This window comes from Cygnus atratus, chromosome 5 (genome assembly GCF_013377495.2).
Source record: "Cygnus atratus isolate AKBS03 ecotype Queensland, Australia chromosome 5, CAtr_DNAZoo_HiC_assembly, whole genome shotgun sequence".
NCBI lineage: Eukaryota > Metazoa > Chordata > Aves > Anseriformes > Anatidae > Cygnus > Cygnus atratus.
In genome coordinates, this window is record NC_066366.1 from 26,338,703 (window position 1) to 26,360,775 (window position 22,073).

General features: G+C 34.7%; 2 protein-coding genes across 2 annotated transcripts in view; one reads left to right on the forward strand and one right to left on the reverse strand.

Annotated features, from left to right (window-relative positions):
• Window positions 1-20,173, forward strand: part of RYR3 (ryanodine receptor 3) — a 190,244-nt gene extending 170,071 nt beyond the window's left edge. Inside the window, exons 90-104 of the mRNA XM_050710838.1 lie at window positions 1,653-1,711; window positions 2,529-2,697; window positions 3,394-3,480; window positions 5,560-5,757; window positions 7,137-7,267; window positions 9,906-9,948; window positions 10,540-10,667; window positions 11,114-11,174; window positions 12,227-12,373; window positions 13,929-14,063; window positions 16,059-16,215; window positions 17,309-17,373; window positions 17,481-17,581; window positions 19,320-19,371; window positions 20,072-20,173. Coding sequence (XP_050566795.1) covers window positions 1,653-1,711; window positions 2,529-2,697; window positions 3,394-3,480; window positions 5,560-5,757; window positions 7,137-7,267; window positions 9,906-9,948; window positions 10,540-10,667; window positions 11,114-11,174; window positions 12,227-12,373; window positions 13,929-14,063; window positions 16,059-16,215; window positions 17,309-17,373; window positions 17,481-17,581; window positions 19,320-19,371; window positions 20,072-20,167 — 1,629 coding nt within the window. The 3' untranslated portion in view covers window positions 20,168-20,173. The remainder of the gene's footprint in view (window positions 1-1,652; window positions 1,712-2,528; window positions 2,698-3,393; window positions 3,481-5,559; window positions 5,758-7,136; window positions 7,268-9,905; window positions 9,949-10,539; window positions 10,668-11,113; window positions 11,175-12,226; window positions 12,374-13,928; window positions 14,064-16,058; window positions 16,216-17,308; window positions 17,374-17,480; window positions 17,582-19,319; window positions 19,372-20,071) is intronic.
• Window positions 20,174-21,069: 896 nt separating this feature from the next.
• Window positions 21,070-22,073, reverse strand: part of AVEN (apoptosis and caspase activation inhibitor) — a 96,282-nt gene continuing 95,278 nt past the window's right edge. The window contains exon 6 of the mRNA XM_035539718.2: window positions 21,070-21,527. Within this exon, the coding sequence (XP_035395611.1) occupies window positions 21,409-21,527 (119 nt within the window). The 3' untranslated portion in view covers window positions 21,070-21,408. The remainder of the gene's footprint in view (window positions 21,528-22,073) is intronic.

Sequence of the window (22,073 nt, forward strand, 5' to 3'; positions counted from 1 at the left end):
TTTGTATGTAAAATTATGGGTTTTGAGATCATCATTACTACTTGTTAGGAAATCTTGGCTTAGAGTCATGCAGTAGTATCAGTTCAATGAAAATGTCAGTCAACACAGATCAAAAAAGTAAACAGAAATTTTGAATTGTTAAGGACAGAATTGAGGGAATTAAAATGAAGTATTGTTATGCCCCATGAACCCAAGGTATACCTGCATCTTGCAGACCAGGGTCTCCCATTTCAGAAAGAATATGTTAGAACTGAAAAAGGTTCAGTGAAGGTGAAAAAGTTATCATAGATATGGAACAAATCTTATCTATAGAATTAAATAGGCTAAGGCTCTTTAGCCTGGAAAGAAGGCAACTGAGAGAGCATATGATAGAGGGATGGAGAAGATGGATAGGAATTTTTTTGATTCTTCCCCCACCTTAACCCTTAGAAGAATTAGAGGTGATCAAGGGATCGATCCCTGAATTACCCTCCACCAGCTTGAGAACTTTGGGGAACCTCTTTGTGGAAGATCTATACATGCTTGCATCACAGGTACTCACTGGATGAGAGGTGAAATAAGTAAAGCAAGATCTATTTAGTAAATTCTTTTTTAAATTATTTCACTACTTATTTACAAGAGGTAGGCATCCAGATGACTAGTAATGAAAAAGTTTAGATAACTATATATATTTAGCAAGAGAAACAGAAATGTAGAATTCACCAATAGACAACTGGTGTCTATGCGCGTTGAGAGATTACAGAAAGGGTTAAGAGCTAACACAGGTTTTTACAAAAGTGAATGGTAACAAATTTAGGCACTTCAGATTTCTTTTGTAATCTAGATCTTGGGATCCTGCATCTCTTTGCTTTTCAGTGAAGCTTAGATACTGAAATGCGTTTTAAATGAGCTTACTTTGATCTTGCAACATGAAGCCTAAAGGTATTTGAAATCGGGGCCCCTGCTGCAGTTAGCCTTCTGTTAAATTGTATATTGTTTTTTCCTTATCTGAAGGGACTGTTGAAAACATATATTTAGGTGGTTGTGAGTTGTGCCAGGTGGTTTAATGGGTCATCTATCCAACTAAGATAAATAGTTTCAGGAATAACATTGTGTAAGTAACAGTTATTTAGGTCTTCATCAGATTTCAATTGCATCAGTTGATTTTGACAAAGTAATTGGATTTTGTAATGCCTAATAATTGCATGGATCGTTTTCACATTTTTGATGCTGTCACTGATATAATACATTATTCCTTGTTTTATATTTGGAAAGAGACAAATTGATGCTCATTTTCTACATAACCACTAACTGCACTGAGTCTTTGTGAGTGAACTTGAGGGTGTGATCTGGATGTAGTTAGCTTCATCCTCAGCTGGTCACATAATTTGTCTGATAATGGTGAATAATTACTTTATGGTATTCAGTCAACTGCAATAGTTACAGTATTGATAATACTATACTGAAAAAGCTATCAGAAGAAGAATGGGCTGCAGTGTTCACTGTTAAAATCTAGTCTGAGCTGTCCATTTAAATAAAATCTAACTCTTTAAAAGTGCAAATTGGTATAAAAGATACAGTTTGGTAACCAATTTGTTTCTTAGAAAACAGTAACAAAAGTTACCAAAATTTCATTTGAAAGGATCCATTTGACAGTTAAATATTTTTTGCAGCTATCTGAAATTGCAAAAGAAGCTGAAGCAGAAAGAAAAGTGGAAGCTGAGAAGGCTGAGTAAGTTATTTTTTCTCTTTAATTCCTTGCTACTTCCTAATGGTAGATAACTTGGGCAGAAAGAATCTGAACAATGCTCAGTATTCAAAGCACTGTATACACACTTTATCTCATCACTATTTCGAAAAGTAGTACAGTCTGTAAGAGGTGGCAGTCCATCCCAGTGGACAACAAAATCTGATAAACTTTTTTTTTTTTTTTAAATATATGCGGATATGGCTTGTTTGTTTTAGTAACTAAATTCCCTTATTAATGCATACAGTCCTGGTACTTAATTTTCATAGAGGAGGAATGAGTGTCATCTTCTATATATATTATAAAGTTGGACCCTGTGAAGCAAACTTCCTCTTTACTACTCATTCATCCCTGTAACAATAGTGATTGCCTTGACTGGAATGAATTCACATTATGATACTAAGATTCAATTATGATACTGTGTACCAAATCCTAAAATTTTCCTTCAAACCCAAGGCTCAAGAAACTACACATGAACTCTTGAAATTTTTATGTTGTTTGCATCGAGTATACACACCACTGTTGTTTTTTTGTTTTTTTTTTTGGCTTTTTACCCTTTTGATCTCTCCTCGGCAACTCTATTCTTGCATATAATTGAAGACTAACATCTTTTTTTTTTTTTTTTTTTAATTTTGCATTTTTTGTCTACCTCCTCTTTTACTCACAGTTATCTCCACTTACAGTGTCAAAACTAGTTTGAATTCAAAGCCAAACTTTCTGAATTAGATTCTTTCTAAATTAATGCATATTTACCATACAGAAGTTTGTCTACACATATTTGCTTAGCTAATCTTTCTTCTAGCATGGAAGATGGTGAGAAACAAGATAAAGCAAAGGAAGTACTGTCCGAGCAGCTGGAAGAGGGAAAGGTGAAGAAAAAGAAGAGAAGGCATGGACAAAAAATTGAGAAACCTGAGGCTGTTATGGCTAACTTCTTCAAAGCTTTGGAAATTTATCAAACAAAAATGCTTGTAAGTTTTTCTTAAATTCTGTTAGCCATTCAACTTTTATTCATGTAATAATAGATAGAATATTTGCTTGATATTAAAGGGAGAAATTTCATTATAAAAGGAACATTAGCATGAGTTTTCAAAAGAGTGGCTGTATTGATTCTTTTGTGATTTTTGTAATACGTCATAGAATTATATGAGTAAAATGTATATATATGTGCGTGTGTGATTCCCCTTACAGTAGCATAGATTGGGTAATCTCTTGAGCACCTTGTTAGGAGCTCCTTGTTTTCTATGATCTAATGTCTAGAATCTATTATTTTACTTTCTTTAATAGGGAGCTCCTATAGTTCTATAAGATCTTTCTTTGTTCTTTTAAACATCAAATTAAGAACTTTCTGAAACCTTCTCATGTAGTTTATTCCAGTATTCCAGCACTTGTCTTGCAGATTTCCTTATAGAAAGTTTTCCCTAATATTCTATTTCAGTCTTCCCTGTTGCAATTTTATGTCCATTATTTTTAATCCCGTTCACTCTTCTGTTTACCATTAGATTGAAAAATAGACTGCCAAGAAATGTCCTGCTTATTTTAACTGGTATATGAGGACAGCACAATTACGTATTTACATTCTTAGAAAGCTTGCTGCTTACTTTCTTTATCTTGATATTAGGTACAGGCCATCACTAATTATATATTTTTTTTCATTTTATTTTCAGCACTACCTAGCAAGAAATTTTTATAACTTAAGGTTTCTTGCTCTATTTGTTGCATTTGCTATCAACTTTATTCTACTATTTTACAAGGTAAGATTTGGCATTATTCTCTAAATGTCTTTGCTTTTTTCTAGAGGAATATTTAATGTTGGTTTTAAGGCTTGTTTAATAAAGCAAGTATCACAGTCCCTTCAAACACAAACTAAACACATTTAGATATGAAATATTTAAAATAATATTTTAAGCTTTATTACTAGAAGTTGTGACGCTAAACCTGTTCTGTTTTTGCTTGTCTCGGGATGAATGAAAACAGAGATTTCATTCATCTGTTGTACTTGAACTTGTGTTTATAGACATTTTTCCATTTACTCGCATAAATCTGTTAGTGTTTGGATTGTTAATTTTGTCATGGGAAATTTGAAAACCAATTAAAATAACTTGAATGTCAAAACATCCTCATTTTTAAATCCCCTTTGTTTTAAAGATACTGAGACACTTCACTTAATTGTTCTCAGTTATATATTTCTGTTTTAATGATACAGTTTCTCAGTATATTTCTACTTTTCCTGCTTTTTTTTTAAAAAGCCCTACTGACTACATTAATTTTTGACTGGGAAATACTTCATACATAATTCTAGAATAAAGTTATTGTCTCGAGTTATCTAGATGAGCTCATAGATTACATTTAATTTGTTTACATTTTTTTCATGCCTTTCAGGCATGGGGTTTCACATTTGAGGGGGAGTGCTGGCTTTATTTAATTCTTTTTTTTTCCCATAATTTTTGTGAGGTGAATTACATCTAATGTATGTACATTTTTTCTTATTTGGTGTTTCCATGTAAGAATATAATTCAGTTTTCATTCTTACTTTCTCCATTTCCTGTGTTTTCATTGCCAATATGATTGTTAGTGACTGTTGTGATTAAGATATTTCTGTACTGGGATTGGGGCTTTCATTGGTATAAATAGGCAGAAAAAATATAAAGCAGGAGATGCCTTTTCATAGTAGACTACTGTTCTTTTTATGTGTATCGTGTGAGATAGATATATCTATGTATATTGTGTGAGTTGCAATAAGCTGATGAATCTTTTGTTTTCCAGTATTTCCAAATATTTCCATTTTCTAGTTCTGTTGTTTGCAACCAAAAAGTTCAGAAAAGACAAAAGAAGCTGGCTGAACATTCAGTCTTCAAGGAACTGAATCCTGATCTCAAGTATCTTGAAAAGCATCTGCTATGATACAATTACAGTCTCAGAGACAGGGCGGATAAAGATGCAAAAGGCTCAAAAACTGGATAGAATTTGTGCGCGCCATTTTAGCAGAAAGACTGTCAGGGCTATTGAGTCTCCCTTCTTGCCTCTCTTTCTGTTTTATACAGTTAGTGAAGATGGACTTCAAAAGAATATAGAGAAGTCTGTTTCTCTTTTTGACAGTCCTTTTCTTCCCGCTCACTTCCGCTTTTCATTGGGTCTTACAGGTCAGCCAAAAAAACATTCTGTTGTAGAGGGAGGACAAAAATTCGTATTTATTAGAGCAAGTCCATATGTCATAGATAGGAAAGGGTCAGCGGGAGCCAAACAGGACAGAAGGGACTTCAGGTTTAAAGGCCAAGTTTTTTAAGTCACTGGCATAATTTAGGGCAATGTGTCAACTTTATTGGTCAGAATATTTACAAAATAGTGATTAAGTATTTAAACTCTAAACTGAGTCATGAAATAAAAGCTTATGGACAATGTATGAGTTGATAACACAGTAACTGTTTCTTTCTAGACTCTAGTAATCAGGAACAATGTAGATTACAAAACAATCCTTGAAATCGGTCATACTAGATAATCCAATCATCGCTAGGTTCTTCCAATAAAACATTTGTGCATAACTTTTTCATTTGTTTTCTTTTTGCTTTGGCACTGCTAAAGGAAAGATTTGTAAACTGTCAAATGCTTGTACTTGCTTTTCCTCGCTTCTCTTTTCAGTGAAATGAGATGATGTGGAGACTTCTGCTGTAAAAATGAAGGACGTTACTGTTCAAAGCTAATGTTCTCTGTCATCTTCAGAAGAGCTGGCTTTACAAACATAATTTATTGTAGAAAACTTAGGAATTTGTTATTATAATAAAGGAAAAGCTTTTAACTTTATTATGTGTGCTCTGTGTTTGAATTTCTCTCAGGTGACAGAAGAGCCACTTGATGAGGTAGAGGAAGACTCTAATCTCTGGAACACTTTTGATGAAGAGGAAGAGGAGGAAGGCATGGTGTTTTTTGTTTTAGAAGAAAGTACAGGTTACATGGCACCCGCTCTCAGAGCATTGGCAGTTATTCATACTATCATCTCCTTTGTCTGTGTGATCGGATACTATTGCTTAAAGGCAAGTTCTGAATCTTATTGCTACTCTGTATTTGTTAAAGGACATTGTCCCAAAGTAGTTTTTGGAGCTGAGATAACAATATATATTTCTATTTAGTTGTTTACAAATTCTCACTCTTTCATATGTAGATGTTTTCCTCACATACTAGGTCTGGCAGGCAAGGATAGAGTGAACTTTTTTCATAGCAGTGCATGTGTTTGGATTTAGGTTAAAACTCTTGGTAATGCCCACATCTTGGTTATTGCTGAGCAGTGCTTGCATGGTGTGGAAGTTTTCTCTTTTCTTTACCCACTCTGTGCGCCCTACAGTGAGCATGCTGGGAGTGGGCAAGAGGTCAGGAGGATGCACAGCTGGGACAGCTGACCCAAACTGAACAAAGGGATATTCTGTGCTCAGCAAGAAAAACTGGGCTGGGGGGGAGGGGGACTTATTTTCTAGTTGGCTGTTGGTCAGCATTGGTCTGTTTGTGGGAGGTGGTGAGTTGTTTTTCTCTCTTCTCACTTTTAAACTGTTTGTGACTCAACCCAGTTTTCTTGTTTTGCTCTTCGGGCTCTCTCCCCTGTTCTACTAGGGGTGGGGTGCAGTAAGCAAGCAGCTGCATGGATGCTTAGTTGCTGGCTGCAGCACCTCACGTCAGTACCTGTAGGTAATTCAGTGCTATGATGCGACACCAAAGCATACTACACTGTCATTTAAACCATTCAGACAGCACATGGTTTTATGTTTAAGTGGTAGCCAAATTTTTGACTGCACTAATGGAATCCTCTGTTTTACAATGAATTGTCATGAGAGAAAAAAAAAAAAAAAGGCAGTAATGCTTCCAGCAACCTCTAATTTGAATTTTTTGGGAGTAATGGCAAGCTTACTTTATGTGAGATTATGAAAGAAAGACATTGAAACAAACTATTCTGGCTCACCAGGGCAGTCCGTCTTTCTCAATTCCTTGTTCCTCTTTCATTTTATTGTTGACTTGCTCATTCTGGAGTTCAAAGTCATCCTATATTACTGCTGCTGAACAGCAGGACTCTCAGCTGTCCAACAAGATTACAAAATTGGGGCAGTGAATGCAACAGTCTCTAGAATCTTGTTTTATGCTCTAAGTTGAATTTCATTATTTAGTATGAATATATATATATATTACTCATGATCATATTCTAAGAGCTGCTAGGAGAACTTCTTGGTCAGTAACAGGAATCAACATTATTGCTGAGATGAGAATACCTTAGTCACATCTCTGATCGCTGTTTCTATTCGTCATGATATTAGCATGATGTTTGGTTTTATATAGTGTTATAAAGAGTACTTAATGCTGTAGATAGATATCACAGGTTCTAAAAATATATAAACCATAACCAAGATGTCCACTGTCATTTTCATAGGTCCCTCTGGTTGTATTCAAGAGAGAAAAGGAAGTAGCTAGGAAGCTGGAATTTGATGGATTATACATAACTGAACAGCCATCTGAAGATGATATTAAAGGACAATGGGATCGCCTGGTTATAAACACACCGTATGTAAAATTAAATGTTTATATATAAATTCTTTATAAAGATTCTGTTTCATTAAGCCACTGATCTAGAACCTAACCTGTCCACGTGCACCTAGTACCTCTAACATAAAGGCATTTTTCACTTACATTAGATGCCACAGCAGTAGATTCTAATATGAAATCCTGTATTATCGGTTTATTTCATAAATATTATATTAACATGTATTTCCCCCTCCTTTTCATTATTCTAAGGTTTTGCAAGAATTGTACATCTTGCCCCACAAACTCTCTCAAAGGCATTTCACACGTTAGTCACGATGTAGAATTTTCCTTGGCTCAATTTCATGTTCATATTGTACAGCGGTATACTCTCCTGCCATTTTTCCCCATTTCTTGCTAACAAAATTTGTATATGACAGGAGAAGTAAATGTAACGTAAAACAGCAATCCCAGAATTTGAGTAGTCTGACAGCTATTAGTCAGGTTGTATGTGTTAACAAATATTGTAGTAGTCATACACTGATTCTAGGAGACTCGCCTGCTGTTCTGGGTGTGAATGATACAAGTGTAGGCAAGAGAAGGAAAAGTATCAGCAGGCTCTTCCGGCTGAGCTTTAGCAGTTTTTTCAAGAGGTCACCCTGAATTTCTTTTCCCCCTCTACATGTTGTTTTACCAGAATAGCTGGATACATGAGTCAGTCTAAATTGCCATTAAGACATACAGTCAAACAGATTATTTCTGATTATAACAAGCACAAATTAAATACAAGTCACAAAACAGTTTTGGCTAAAATACATGCAGGCATAAATAGCTATTTGATAAAAACAAGCCAGCAAAGATCAACTCAATGCATCAGAGTGACAATATGCTGCCAAATAGCCAAAATATCTATTTTATCAGACATACTACATTTTTGTGTTATAAATAGTGCCCTTATTACTTTCATTAAAATTATTACATCCACATTATTAGAAATTCTTGAATGCAGTTTTTTTCCTACACCAGATTTTTAAGATTTTTATTTAAGTTGAAATGTATACTACAATAGGTTAGTTGATTTTTTTTTTAATTTTATTTTTGGTAATGTTTCCAAAATATTTTTAAATCTAGAGTGGTCTTTCATTTGGTGTGTAGAAGGCTGAATGCTAGAATGTATAATAAGAATTAACAGTAATAAACTGGGAAGCAATTGTGTTTCATACAGGATTCTAAGAAAAAAATGTATTATCAGGCACAGCTGAATTCAGTATGCAAACTTGCATTTATTCGTTGACTTTATTTGTTATTTAGCTAACTTTATTTTCTTTGATAATAGGGAGTTTGTCTTGTTTGTGTAAAAGTAGTTTCCATAAATTCCTCATGCTTTCCTTTCTGGATACTTTCTCCTACTCATGGTGTATATGGCCTTGGCAGTAGCATGGCTGCTCTATCAATTAAGTTAAATTAAACATATGCAGTTTAGTGAAATATTGATCTATGTTATTTGTATTTATATAGATACTTAGAAAAATGCTATTTGTCCTTCTGATTAAGGATAGACTTGAATGTGACTGCTGGAGTGTACCCACTGCTCTGAATGTGCTGAAATGTCCTTTTTATAAGTTAAAGAAGTATTTAAAAAGACAGAACAGGTAGCCTGATAAATGCAGCATGGTTACATGTTTGCAGTAAAAGACAGACACAAGCTGGCTACAGTAGACTCAAATGTGGCTTAGAAATCTTAGAAATCAAGGAAAAAAGTAGGAATATAGAGGACCAGAATATACCATCTATTTGTCTGACAATTTGTCTTTATCTGAAAGGGTGGTCTGGAATTTCATTCAGAAATTCGATTTGGAAAAAGTAGCTGGGAAGTTTTCCTCAACTCCTGGCAGTAGAACAGTATTCTGGAATCTTACTCTTCCAATGTTAAAGCTTGCTTTATTTTTTACTAGGTCTGTTGTTTAGTTCAGTTGCTTTTTTTTTTTTTTCTTTACCTTTCTGCATGCTCTGTAGCTGAACTGTCTTGGTGCTTTAGAATTATAAATGGTTTTTACTAGTTTTTAGATTCAATGTCAAAAATATTGTACACCTGAGTACAAGATCACCATTGACTCCTGTTGTTTTTTTTCCAAATGACCATTGCATTTTTGTGTTTGTTTTTGTTTGTTGCTGTTCATTCTTTGTTTTTGTTTTGTTTTGTTAATTTGAATTTGATGTTGGCAAACTGTCCACTGGTTCCCAAGTGTTCAGCCTCTATTTGAAATGTAATGCAGTGAACTGAAGAATTATTTAGTCTACAAAATTCTTTATTTTCCTCTCAAAATGATCGTGTATATTGATTTTATGGCTAGGAGCAATAAAGTCATTAGATACGGAGGTGTTAGGCTCATAAGGTGATGATATTTTCTGTGCTGTCCTTTTGTAGCCAATCATATTTGTGCCTGAGAAAAAGAAAAGAGGGGGGAAATGATATTGCAGTGATTCGTAGTTCAAATAGGCTGTCCTGACAGCTGTTGTCCATGTCAAAAGAAAATGTTCTCACAATTCAAAGTGCTGTGTGTGACTGAATGAGTACCAAAATCTGCACTGATCATGAACATGGTATTTTGTTGTTGTTTTATTTTCTTTCCCCTAACAAGCTTGAATAAATTCAAATATCTTTTCCTTATCTTTGCAGGTCCTTTCCTAACAATTACTGGGACAAATTTGTAAAACGGAAGGTAAACTTCTTAAATTTCTATTATATTATTCATAGCAGGAATACACTATTCAGTTAATTGGGACATCTATGTGTAATATGTTTCTGTACACAGAGATATACAAATAATTGAGACCTTAAATTTGTTTTATGGAAGTCACTGTTGTGGTAAATTTCCCTGTGAACAGGCAGTTTAGAGTAAGTGGGAGGAGGGAGGAAGAAAGAATGCTTTGGTTTACTTCCTAGACTCACACGCTAAATAACCTTGTGCTGTCAATCAGCCATACAGGCCTAATTTACAGACATTGTCATCTTTAGGATACAAAGCCCCCTCATCCCCCTAAAAAAGGAAAAACATGTCAGCTTAAATGATGGCAAATTATACAGAAGCTTTCAGATAATAGCCTTTAATGCTTCTATTTTTCTTTCTTATGCTCCCTATCCACCCCCAGCTTCCTGGGAGTTCTCACTGTTCCCATAATGCTAACTGTGAAAAAACTGTTCTTTCTGTTGTTTGTTCATTTGTTTTGTTTTTTAATTTCTAACTACTGGCTTAAGGTAACTGTGACCAAGGTCTTTCTCTGAGCAAAAGCTTATCTTCTTCTATTTTTAGGTTATTAACAAGTATGGAGACTTATATGGAGCAGAGCGCATAGCAGAACTTTTGGGTTTGGACAAAAATGCCCTTGATTTTAGTCCAGTGGAAGAGAGTGAACCAGAAGAGGCATCTCTTCTATCATGGTACGACCTCAGAACTTTACAGACAAATTGTACATTGTTGTATCTTCACCATCAAAGAAAATTTGATTTTATATTGAAACTGTAGAGATGTTTTCCTCTGCATGGAAAATTCAAATGGATAAGTCTTTCTGTCTTCTAAAAAGTATGATTTAAAACAAACAACATGCCTGTGTTATAAAAATAAGAAAAGAATGCAATGTTGATGCAGACTGACATAGTTGGGTATGTTGGGAAGGTCAGAGTTAGATAGGTCAGAGTTTAGAAACTGTACAGGTGCTGAGAGTTAATGAATTCTCTATGAAAAATGAAGCACCTGCATGACTCAGATAATAAACAGCTAATGTATATCACCACCTTCAGCAAACACATGCATAGTGCCAAGCACAGTTTGTTACTCATACTTGCAGAATTTGGTACACGCACTTCAAAAATCTGTTTTTTCCTAGGTTAAGCTCCATTGATACCAAGTACCACATTTGGAAGCTCGGTGTTGTTTTCACTGATAATGTAAGTGTGTTAACCTAAAAGAATATTCTTTGATTAACTCTAAATATGAATGTATGTTTTCCGCCATCTGCTTTTATATTAAACATATAGTATTGAATTATAGAGCTATTTTAAAATAGTTTTTTTCTGTCTTGCCTTGTAGCAAATTGCTTTCATATGTGTTAGAATTTTCTTTTTGATTCCACGGGGAAATAGGTACCTCCTCACCATTAACATAATGCCAGCATTTTGGAAGTTAATGGTACATTCATTTAATTTTCTATAAATCAAATTAGGAACCAAAGGTGTTTTTTCCTCAGATCAAATACAGTATACAGAAACTTACCCTTTCGTATTCTTGAATCTGTTTGACGTGGTTGGTTACTTCTCTTCTTTTATGTCTTCTCCTTTGAAAGGCCCAAACTTACGTTAAAATACTGTTCTTTTTTTTTCTTTTTTTTTAATCTCTTTTTGCATCCTTTTGAGCTTTCCCAAACAAATACAATGCTAAGGTGAATAAAGTGAAGTTGAATAAACTAATTGTGCATTAAAAGAGCACACTAAACCATCGTTTTTTAATAAGATGTTTTCATGTCACAGTGGCCTCAGATTCACTGCTCATTAAAAGAATAAGCTGTATTATATGTCTTAGGTTTTCTGGGCATCTTGAGATTTAAAAATAGCAAAGTGCCTGAAAAGTAATGTAATGCATTTTGTCTGCTCCAGAATCAGTATTAAAGTACTGTGTAACAAGGTCCCTAACCAAAACAGTTTTTTAAGGTAGGGGATTTTGGTGCTAGTAACATATGTGCTGAAGACTGCATTTAAATACGTAAAAATGGAGGTCTCATTAGCATAAGCAAGCAATAAACAAACTTTGTATGAACAGTTGAGTTGATAAGAGAGTCTTTTTGAACATGTATACTAGAGGTATTACATCCAGATTGATTCAAATCAGATCATGATATAGTATTACTTTATTTCATAACTTAAGTGACAAAGAAAGCTATATTCTTTGTCCAATAGCACATTAGCACCTGGTAACATTCTGCCACTTTTCATTTTTTCTGCAGTCATTTTTATACTTAGCTTGGTACACAACTATGTCTATCCTTGGGCACTACAACAACTTCTTCTTTGCTGCTCATCTGCTGGATATTGCTATGGGTTTCAAGACTCTGCGAACCATTCTGTCTTCAGTCACTCACAATGGCAAACAGGTTAGTATTATGTATAGAGACTTGAAATGAATGCATTTTATAACAGTACTGGAAAAAGTCTTGTGGGTACCTAGCAAATACTGGAATACAATTAATTTTGATCATGAATGTATTAAAGAATAGACCCCACTGTGTCTTCTTCAGCACATATAAGACATGTTAATTCCTAAAAAGTTATAATAATCTATGCCCAAAGGGTGCTGAAAACTAAAGACATTTTGTATACAATGCAAAGGTATTTTTCTTATATTTTAGAAAAATATAAGAATATGAATTATGACCTAATCAGCTCCTTCTGTATGCTCCGTGATGAATGGCCTGGTGATAACTAATAAGAATTCACAACCTCTCCTTAGCTACAGCAGTAACAATGATCTGAGTGCTACTGAGATTTTAGTACTTTGCTAGTAAGAATGTTCTTATAGGTATGGACATTCTGCATTGCAGAATATATTTATATGTCACTATGTTCTGCAAAAATCAGGTTAAAATCTGCTTCCAAAACTAATTGTGGAAACTTATACAGGGAATCATTCTTTGATACCTGCTCTGTGTTCCTAGGTAGCATAACATCAAAAACATCCTTTTCATTAACACACTTTTTTTTCTCCTTACATTTAAGAAATGTTATTCTAACTGAACTTCCCCAAAATTTCATTTCAAACAAATACATTCCATTCTTTCTCAAATGTACTAGCATATATTCTAAACCCTCTCTTACAGTCTGTTATGTAAATATGTAAATACTAAACCATTTTGAAGAGTTAAAAGAACATCTGCTTTAGTTTAACTTCTATATCCTTTGTGTTTGCCTAATCCTTTCTTTCAGCAGAAATTGACCAATTAAATTTCTTTCCTTATCATCTTGACAAATAAATGAAATCCCTATTTTAATCCCTTTCATTTTCCTTCATGATGAACCAAATTCATATCACTTTTAATTTAATGATTGGTTTATTTTCTTTAAGATTTTTCTAAATGTAATACTCAAAACTGAGCATAGTTGATGAAACCGTCAACTTAATTGTTTGATGTTACTTTCTTAATAAGCAAAGATTATTTTTTCTATTTCTACACTTTTAAAAGACTGTTGAACAGTTGATCCTCAGTTTATCTCTTTCTACAGATCTCTAAGTATGCTCCTGAACTATACGTTTCAACTGGAAAATCAGTAGTCGTCTTTCAGCGTTCATGTCTGTACTAGTTATAAGAGCAACAGTTGTATTTAGTCCCAGCTGAATTTATCTACCAAACTAACTAAAGGGGATTATTTTGTCATTTCATTTTTATTTAATTTCACTTTTACATTAAATAGTAAAAATATTGTTTCAGCAACTTATAGTTGTTATACATATAGCTTAGAAAGCTGGAAAGAACTTCAGTTTCTTGAGACCGTACGGATACCTCAAACCTATCATTACTGCTCTTTTTAGTTCCCTTCTTGGGAAAGGTAGCATATGATACCTTTTCAGTGCTTAAGGCACTGCAGTGAGCTAGCTCATCTCATCTGACAGAATCCAATTGAAACCTACTTTCATGTCATGTCTTCATACAGCTTGTGCTTACTGTAGGACTCCTGGCTGTAGTAGTGTATCTTTATACCGTTGTGGCGTTCAACTTTTTCCGCAAATTCTACAACAAAAGTGAAGATGAAGATGAACCAGACATGAAATGTGATGACATGATGACGGTAAGTAAAACATCACTAGCATGCTTCAAATTTCATTCTGAATTTTTAAATGGATACTTAAGGTGAAATCATAAGAAAGGAAGGATTCTTTTATTGTTAAGTTCAACCATCTCTTCTTATTGCTATATGTCATTTTCAAAATGTCTGTGGTCTTAAAATTCTTCCTGCATTCTTCAGTGGCCTAAACTCGACAGTAAATATGTGACATCAACTAATAAGGGAAAATATCTGGATTTTTATTCTAAATATTTTTGCATGTGATTTGCTGCTCCTTTTGCATGTGAAGACAACCAACCCTTAAAGTACATGGAACAAATTTTATGACAAACTGGTCAGCCCTACCTACAAAAAGCAGCTGTGTTATTGCAGCATAAATACAGCCCAGTTTGTTCCAAGCATTTTCAAGTGTGCAAGTGCTTCCTATCCTTATTTAGGTTACATGAAGTATATGTTGTTATTAGCACTAGTTACAAATACTTGCTTCATATTGCTTACAATGGGTAATTCGGTCCAGAAGTCAAGGGTGAGTAGAGAAGAGGAAAATTAAAGGAGGTGATAATCTATTTTTAATAATTTCCCATATGATTTCTACCTGTTGCAACAGAAAACCAAACATTTTTATTGTCATAAAAAGAAAATAGCACAACTTCATGTACTAGAAACTGAACAGTTTGAGTTTGTGGGCAGCTTGTTTCTTTCCTGGAACAGTCACTGTCTGCCTGTCTTAAATACCAAAAATAGAGTAAGATACCTCAGAGTATAGTTGTGTCATAGATTTCACCAAATGATTTTCCCTGTTCTTGAGCTTTTATCAAACAGTCCATGTAAGTCAGATGTACAAATGATAGGACATATGAACACTGTCCAAGCAGTATTATTAAAGTGAGCCCTCTGTGAGAGGAATACAATATTCTGGTTATACAATGGATGTAGGAGTAATCAGAATCATTAAACTATATTATTTTTTAAACCATGCTGCCAAATGAGGTAAATCATTTACCTCATTAAATGTAAAATGAAAATATTTTTTAAAATCATTACATTTTTAAGCATGATTAAAATAGTAATGGTATCTTATGTCAAGAGTAAGGTTGCATTCTAAAAATGGGTGTCTACTTCTGTTCAATGTTTGCTTATGAAAGACTTGATTCGTCACTTTTCATGATGAATGTTGCCCACCACAACTGTTGTCTAATGGGACTTCAGAGCACTGGTTAGGTTTAGAGGTTTCTGATATTTTTAACCCATACTGTATGACTAAAGATGGTTTACAAGATTCTGTAGCTGATTCATACAGAAATGTTAAGTACTATAGATATCCAGCAAAAGATTCTATTCTAAAATACTTGCATAGCTTAAATAACCAAATTTTTAAGGATCTTTCCTTCAAGACTTCTATGTTTAAAAAACAAAACACACACCAGCATTTCTGCAAAGTGATTTCTTCCACATCAAACTGAACACAAGCTGTTTCACAGATCATAAATAATTTAAAAGGTACTAAAACAGACATCTAGTATTGCAAAATGAAATTATCCAGAAACCACTTAAACACAGATAGATCTACCTGCTGTGAATATGTCACTATTTTACGGCAATATTTGCTAACATTTCCTAAACTCCATTACAAGACTTTAAAAGATGTCCTCTGCTTACTCAGAGCAAGCTTGAACCTTAGGAATTAACATAGGGGGTAGAATATAGTTGAATACAGCACCAAATGTCTCCCAAATGGTCTTGGTTTGTAAGACTTAGGGAATGAGGAAAGGGTAGCACAATTGATACAGACTCCCCCTCTTTGTAGGGCTAAGATGAAACCACATCAGTTAAGATACTTAGGAGATTTTTGGTGCAGGAACATGAGGAATTACATTTTCTCTGTTTCTATAACTTTTGGAAAGAATTAGTAGGTCAGAATAATTAAAAAAGAAAAAAGTCCCGGATTATTCATGGTAAATAACATTTCCTACTCTTTTTTTTTTTTTTTTTTTTTAGTGTTACCTGTTCCACATGTATGTGGGTGTAAGAGCTGGTGGTGGCATTGGGGATGAAATTGAGGATCCTGCAGGAGACCCTTATGAAATGTATCGAATTGTCTTTGACATCACATTTTTCTTCTTTGTCATTGTTATCCTACTGGCCATTATTCAAGGTACCTTCACTTACCTTGGCAGAAACTGACAGAATTTAGTGTACTTAAGTTCTGCAGTATGTTTAAACCATATTTGTGTTTGAGGTAAAGTAAGCGATATTGCTAAAAAGACTTATTTCTGAGCCCATAAGATCATTAATTCTGAAAGTAATAATTTTATATTTAATTTATAAATAATGCATTGTCCCAAGTACTACACAAAGTACTAGAAACTTACCTGTGTTACAGCATTTATGAACACATTGACAACTGTCCAGCAATGACGCCGTTTGTGCGGAATAACTCTTCCTGCTATAATCACCATGTAAACTTGGAGAGCCTTGCTGTCAACTCTTTTTACAGCATTATGTTGGAGACAGCACAGCTGTCTGGAGAATGCAGTAGTTCCCCTTGGGTTTCCTCTCTGACAAGACATCATGTCTACACACCCCCTTCCTCCTTTCTTTAGAGGACAAATTGCAGTTCTAATTGGTTTGAGACCTGTATTGAACACTCATTGTATAAACGGTCCTAAGGTTGTTAGGAAAAAAAGCAAAACAAAAACATTTTTCAGGCAGTCTTGGAGCAAAAAAAAAAATAAGTGTAATCCATCTATATTTTTTTAAAGTTACAAATGTTGCAGTCCTCAAAATGATCAATTCTTAACACATTGGAAGTGAAGGAATAATGCTTCAAATGTGAAGCGGCATCGCAAACTGGTTGGAGAGGGGTGGTTGTCTGTGGGAGCCAAGTCTTCTTCACTGAGCAAAAGTGGAAGTACAAGAGTTCCATAAGAAGGAGAATGAAAATGAAATTCTTTCATGGGAACAAAAGAGATGAGAGCATGTAAACTTAAATCAACCAAAATATAAGTAAGGAAAAGGTTTTCACTCGCAAGCTCATGGCTCTGTGTAAGAGAAACTCACTGTTGGGAGTACAGTGTAAACAAACACAAGATGTCTGCAAATTAGTAGATTGCACCTTGAATTATTAAACCTAGACAGAAGTATGCTAAACTCCAAATAGATTGGAGGATGTCTAATAGAGCTACTTTTCTGCATTACTTTAATTATTGCTAAGTACTTAACTGTTGCTATTTATCCATTTGAAATAGGTCTGATCATTGATGCTTTTGGTGAATTAAGAGACCAGCAAGAACAAGTGAGAGAAGATATGGAGGTATGAGAACATTACATTTTTCATTGCTCTTATTAAGTTAGATTTTTAACAGTTACAATAGGGTTGTTGAGTTATAACTGATTTGTATATACAAATTATGTTTCCAGACCAAATGTTTTATTTGTGGAATTGGCAACGACTATTTTGACACAACCCCACATGGCTTTGAAACGCATACTTTGCAAGAGCACAACTTGGCAAACTACCTGTAAGTATATTTTACTATTGGAATTTTTATAATGAGACCTTTCGGCTCAAAGCTAATTTAGAAGCACACATTACTGACAATCCTTAGACAGAATTCTGTGGAACTGAGGAATATCTCCATTCCTTTCTGGCTTCCCCTCCTCTACTCTGCACTGGTCATTATTTTTAAAGTGCTCACTGTACGTATGAGCTAGCTTAGTGGAATGATGCCTGAAGGCACACCAACCCTTTGTGTGTCCCTTTTTTCCTCTGGAGGGAAACCCACCTATGTGGAAGGATAAGGAACAACAGTTTATAACTAGTAAGTTGCTTTAGTTTGGAAGATAGGAGGGCTGTGACTTCCTGAGGCTTGGTAATGTTGATGAAACCATTGAAAATTGTTGCTTACCCGAAATGGTACTTCTGACTGTCTCCAGACTAGAGAAGTACATGAACAAGAGCTAATGGCAGCAGAGAAGGAAGGTGCTGCCTTTTCTTTTTTTTCCCCTAAGAATTATGTTCAAAACAAAAAACAAACAAAAAACATTTCTGGAAAATAAGCTACAAAAAACAAGTCTGATCCTGTAGTTCCTTAGTAATAGCACAGCTTCCTGAAGCCACTAAACAATCAGCAGTTTTATGTATTCAGAGTATTGCCCAGACTCCCAAGACAGTGATCTCATACTTCATTAGTGAATATAGAACAGATCAAAGAGGGTTATTAAAAAATTAATCTAGTGGCATTAGTTACCCCTACAAAAATGATAATTACATGAGCATCATGCCAGCAAAACTAAAGAAGCTGAACTGACGGGCTCTTCTATAAAGAAATCTGGCTTTAGGATACAGTACTGTATCTAAGCTTTAAAAAAAAAGTGTGTGCCTCACGGAGTATAGGTTGCATTATTCCTTGCATAGCATTATAACCTCTGCAAAATCAATACACATTATTTTTGTGAGGCAAGTTTCCATTAGCATCCATAGCTTTATAGCAGTCTACAACCTCCAAGCTTTCATTATTATATTGTATCACTTAATTGGCATGTGGGAACCTGTCATTCACAGTAAATTAAAAAATCTAATTTCCTTAATATTAGAATGTATACTGAATAATCTTACTATTCAGATTGCCTTTTAATTAGAAAAATGTTAAAGTCAGTATACATTCTTTTTACAATGAAAACATGTAATGTTCAATTCCAAACGCACTGCCTCAGAAGTGGCTAACCAAGAGCTAAGTCACATAAACCAGACCAGTGTTGGAATTCTGCAGCCTTCCTAGCTAGTCCAAGTTCTGTACATCTGCATGAGCACAGGCAGCACCAGAGATAAATAGGCAACTACTCAGCTGCACCAAGATTTCCAAACAATCATACCCTACAGCTCATAAGCTGAGCGCATCTGCCCCCATCTGTCCCACTTTTACCTTCTTGCATAGAAGCATAGAAGCTACTTCTTCCACAGTGAGACAGAGCATATGTGTACAGGAGCTGACATAGGCCTAGTTCAGGTGTTGCTTCTAGCACTGAAATGAAGAAAAATATTTTTCCATTTCTACAGATTTCACAGATGTTAGCACTTCCACAGGAGAAGTCCTGGAGGATAGCATTTTCTCCTTTTACATATCCACTTTAGAAGCCTGACAGAATATTTCTATTTCTTTGCTGGCTGACAGAGTGTTCCTCATATTCCATTCTAGGAAAGGTTAGGGGAGAGGTTTTATTTTTTGCATTAATACCTGTTCCATGTGCTTGTCTCAGGTTCTTTTTAATGTATCTCATAAACAAGGATGAAACTGAGCATACTGGCCAGGTGAGTAGAAAAAAAAAATTAAATTTTTGTCTCAAAAATGTTGAAAAGACAAACCTTTTAATCTTCTCCAGCCTTGTAGCTGTGTACCACCAGGTGGAACTGATGTACCACCAAGGAGTGGAGACAAATCCTACCCCTGAGATTTTTGTGGAACAAAAAGGAAAGGTTAAAAAAAGGGGGGGGGGGGGGGCGGGGGGAGAGGAGGAGTTGCGGCAGTTTGCTTATTTACATTTAGGCCCAAACAACACTGCATTTACACATGTCCATATACTACCTATACATACACATATATTGCTATAGACAGAGTTTAGTGCTGGATAAAACTGCAAAATAAGTAGGATTAAATTATATGCTATTTCAAATAAGAAGCTGTTATGGAAACACTATTAAAGTACCTTAAGTGTCTTCCAAGGAAACTGAAACACATTTTGTAATACAGATTTGTACAGGTTTGCTCTAGTATAACTGGACTGATCAATTTTCACTTCACTGTTTTTGTAATAGGGCTTAATTTTCAGTAGTACTCATTCAGGAAAAGTACAGAACAATAATTTAACAAACATGCTTGAATTGTGATCTTTGAGTTCCTGTGTCTCCACAGTCTTATTCCATGGTAATAGGCACAGTACCTGCTTATTGTTAAAATTTAGAGCATTGGTTGTAAGGGGTCTGTTAAAATAAATGCTCTTTTTTATTTTAGGAATCATTTGTGTGGAAGATGTACCAAGAAAGATGTTGGGATTTTTTCCCAGCAGGAGACTGCTTCCGGAAACAGTATGAGGATCAACTTGGCTAATATCACAAAAGAAATTATTTATTCATGAACTGTTAAGATCCACTATATAAAAAACTTATTTCCTTTTCATGATGTAAATTCACAGCTTGTATTTGCTTTAAATGTCTTTAAACTTCAAGACATACATAAAATTTGAAACTATTTCATAGGCTTTTCATACCTACCACATGTGAAACAGGTCTTCTGTTGGAATTTTGATTAGAAAAGAAAAATCTATGCCAAGATCAACTCAAGCCTTCCAATTTAAACATGGTATGAAATTACAACAACTTTTTAACCACATTGTTAACCTAGTGTTTGGTAACAGAGTTGAAAGGGCTAAAAGGTGTCTTAACTGCACAACATTTACGAACTTGAACATCAGAGGCCATGCCTCAGAAAAAGTATTTTAATTGTGCTGTCCCAGTTTTTCCCCACAGTATTTGCTAGTGAATGTACTAAGACACAGCTCAAAAAGCTTTAAGCAGTTAAAATGAAACATTTTAAAACACTTTGTTGACCTTGAATCATTAAGTGCCTTAAAACCTCTGTAGACATAGCTATGCAAACTTTTTATGTTGGTGTTCTAGATGAACAGATCCATTATTGCTTTTCTGTCTTTCTGTATGAAACTGCACTTGAAGTTTGTTTGTATACTACCTTCAATAACAGCTTACTAGATGCTGCTGTTAAAAGACATACACTGAATCAAAATGAATACAATTTAAATTTTAGGCCAAAATAAAACAATGCTCTGTGGTCACCTGCAAATAGAAGCTGCTAGGTTTATGCATTTTTTTCTTCTAATAAAAAGTGCCCACTGCAATAAAGTATTATAAACCAAATATTACCTTTGTGATTTCTTTCTAATTTTTCTACATTATAGAAACATGGCATGATGAAAGTGATTAAAAACACATGTATTTATTGTGCATTCATAGCTTTATTTTAAGGACTGTGTATAGCACGTACAAGCTGAAACAACTGTTCTGGTTGTTTCTTATAGCCTACATCTTTAGCAAAGAAAATCCTAACTTCATCACAAATTTTAGATCTTTCTAAGAATGTTAGTCTTAATTTTCAGTCACTCATATCCAGTTGAATTTTGGCTGCACAGAATTTTAGGTGCCTGCAAATAAAACCAGGCATTTGGCATACTGAACCAAGTGTAACAGGTAAAAGAAATAGAATTGATAAAGGAGGATTCCACTTTCTACTTAACTTTTGTTATATCCATTTATTCACATGAGGAAACTTGTTCTTCAGGAAATCATGCTGTCCAGCCAATCTTCAAGCTCTTCCTCAGTAACAGTTTTAGATGTACTTTGCTGTTGCTGTGGTGCTGTACTTTTCTCTTCAGGCACATCTAGTTTTAGAGGGTCTAGAAAAACAAAAGAACAGTCTTGAGAATGTGGAAACAATTCTGTACTGGCTCTTTATCACCGATCATTTTGCTTTTTAATGCACAACTGACTATTTTATTGAAACAGTCTCCTCCCTTGAAGAAGAATAGGGTATCACATTCCAAAACCAGTAGCAACAATAAAAAAAGAGACAGTCTGATAAGCTCAACCATAGCAATGTGGCTCCACTCTGATTCAAGAGGAGGCAGGATCTGATCTGCAGCAGACAGATTGTAGGTAAGGGAACCCCTGCTGCGATCTGTTAACAATCCTGCCAGATGCAGAATTTTTTTTAATGTAGGAGAGCAGCAGGAGGCCACAACAGCAGCTCACGTTGCACAGTTGCATGATAATCCTATGATTCCCTATTCTGATGGCAGTGTTTTCTTAAGGGATTTATACTGTGCTTTGGAGTGGACATACCACTTCAATGAAAGATTTTGTCAAGATCCTCTTCAGTGACAAGGCTTGCTGTATTGTGTGTGGTGATATTACATGTTAAGCTATGTATCTTTTGGACTTAA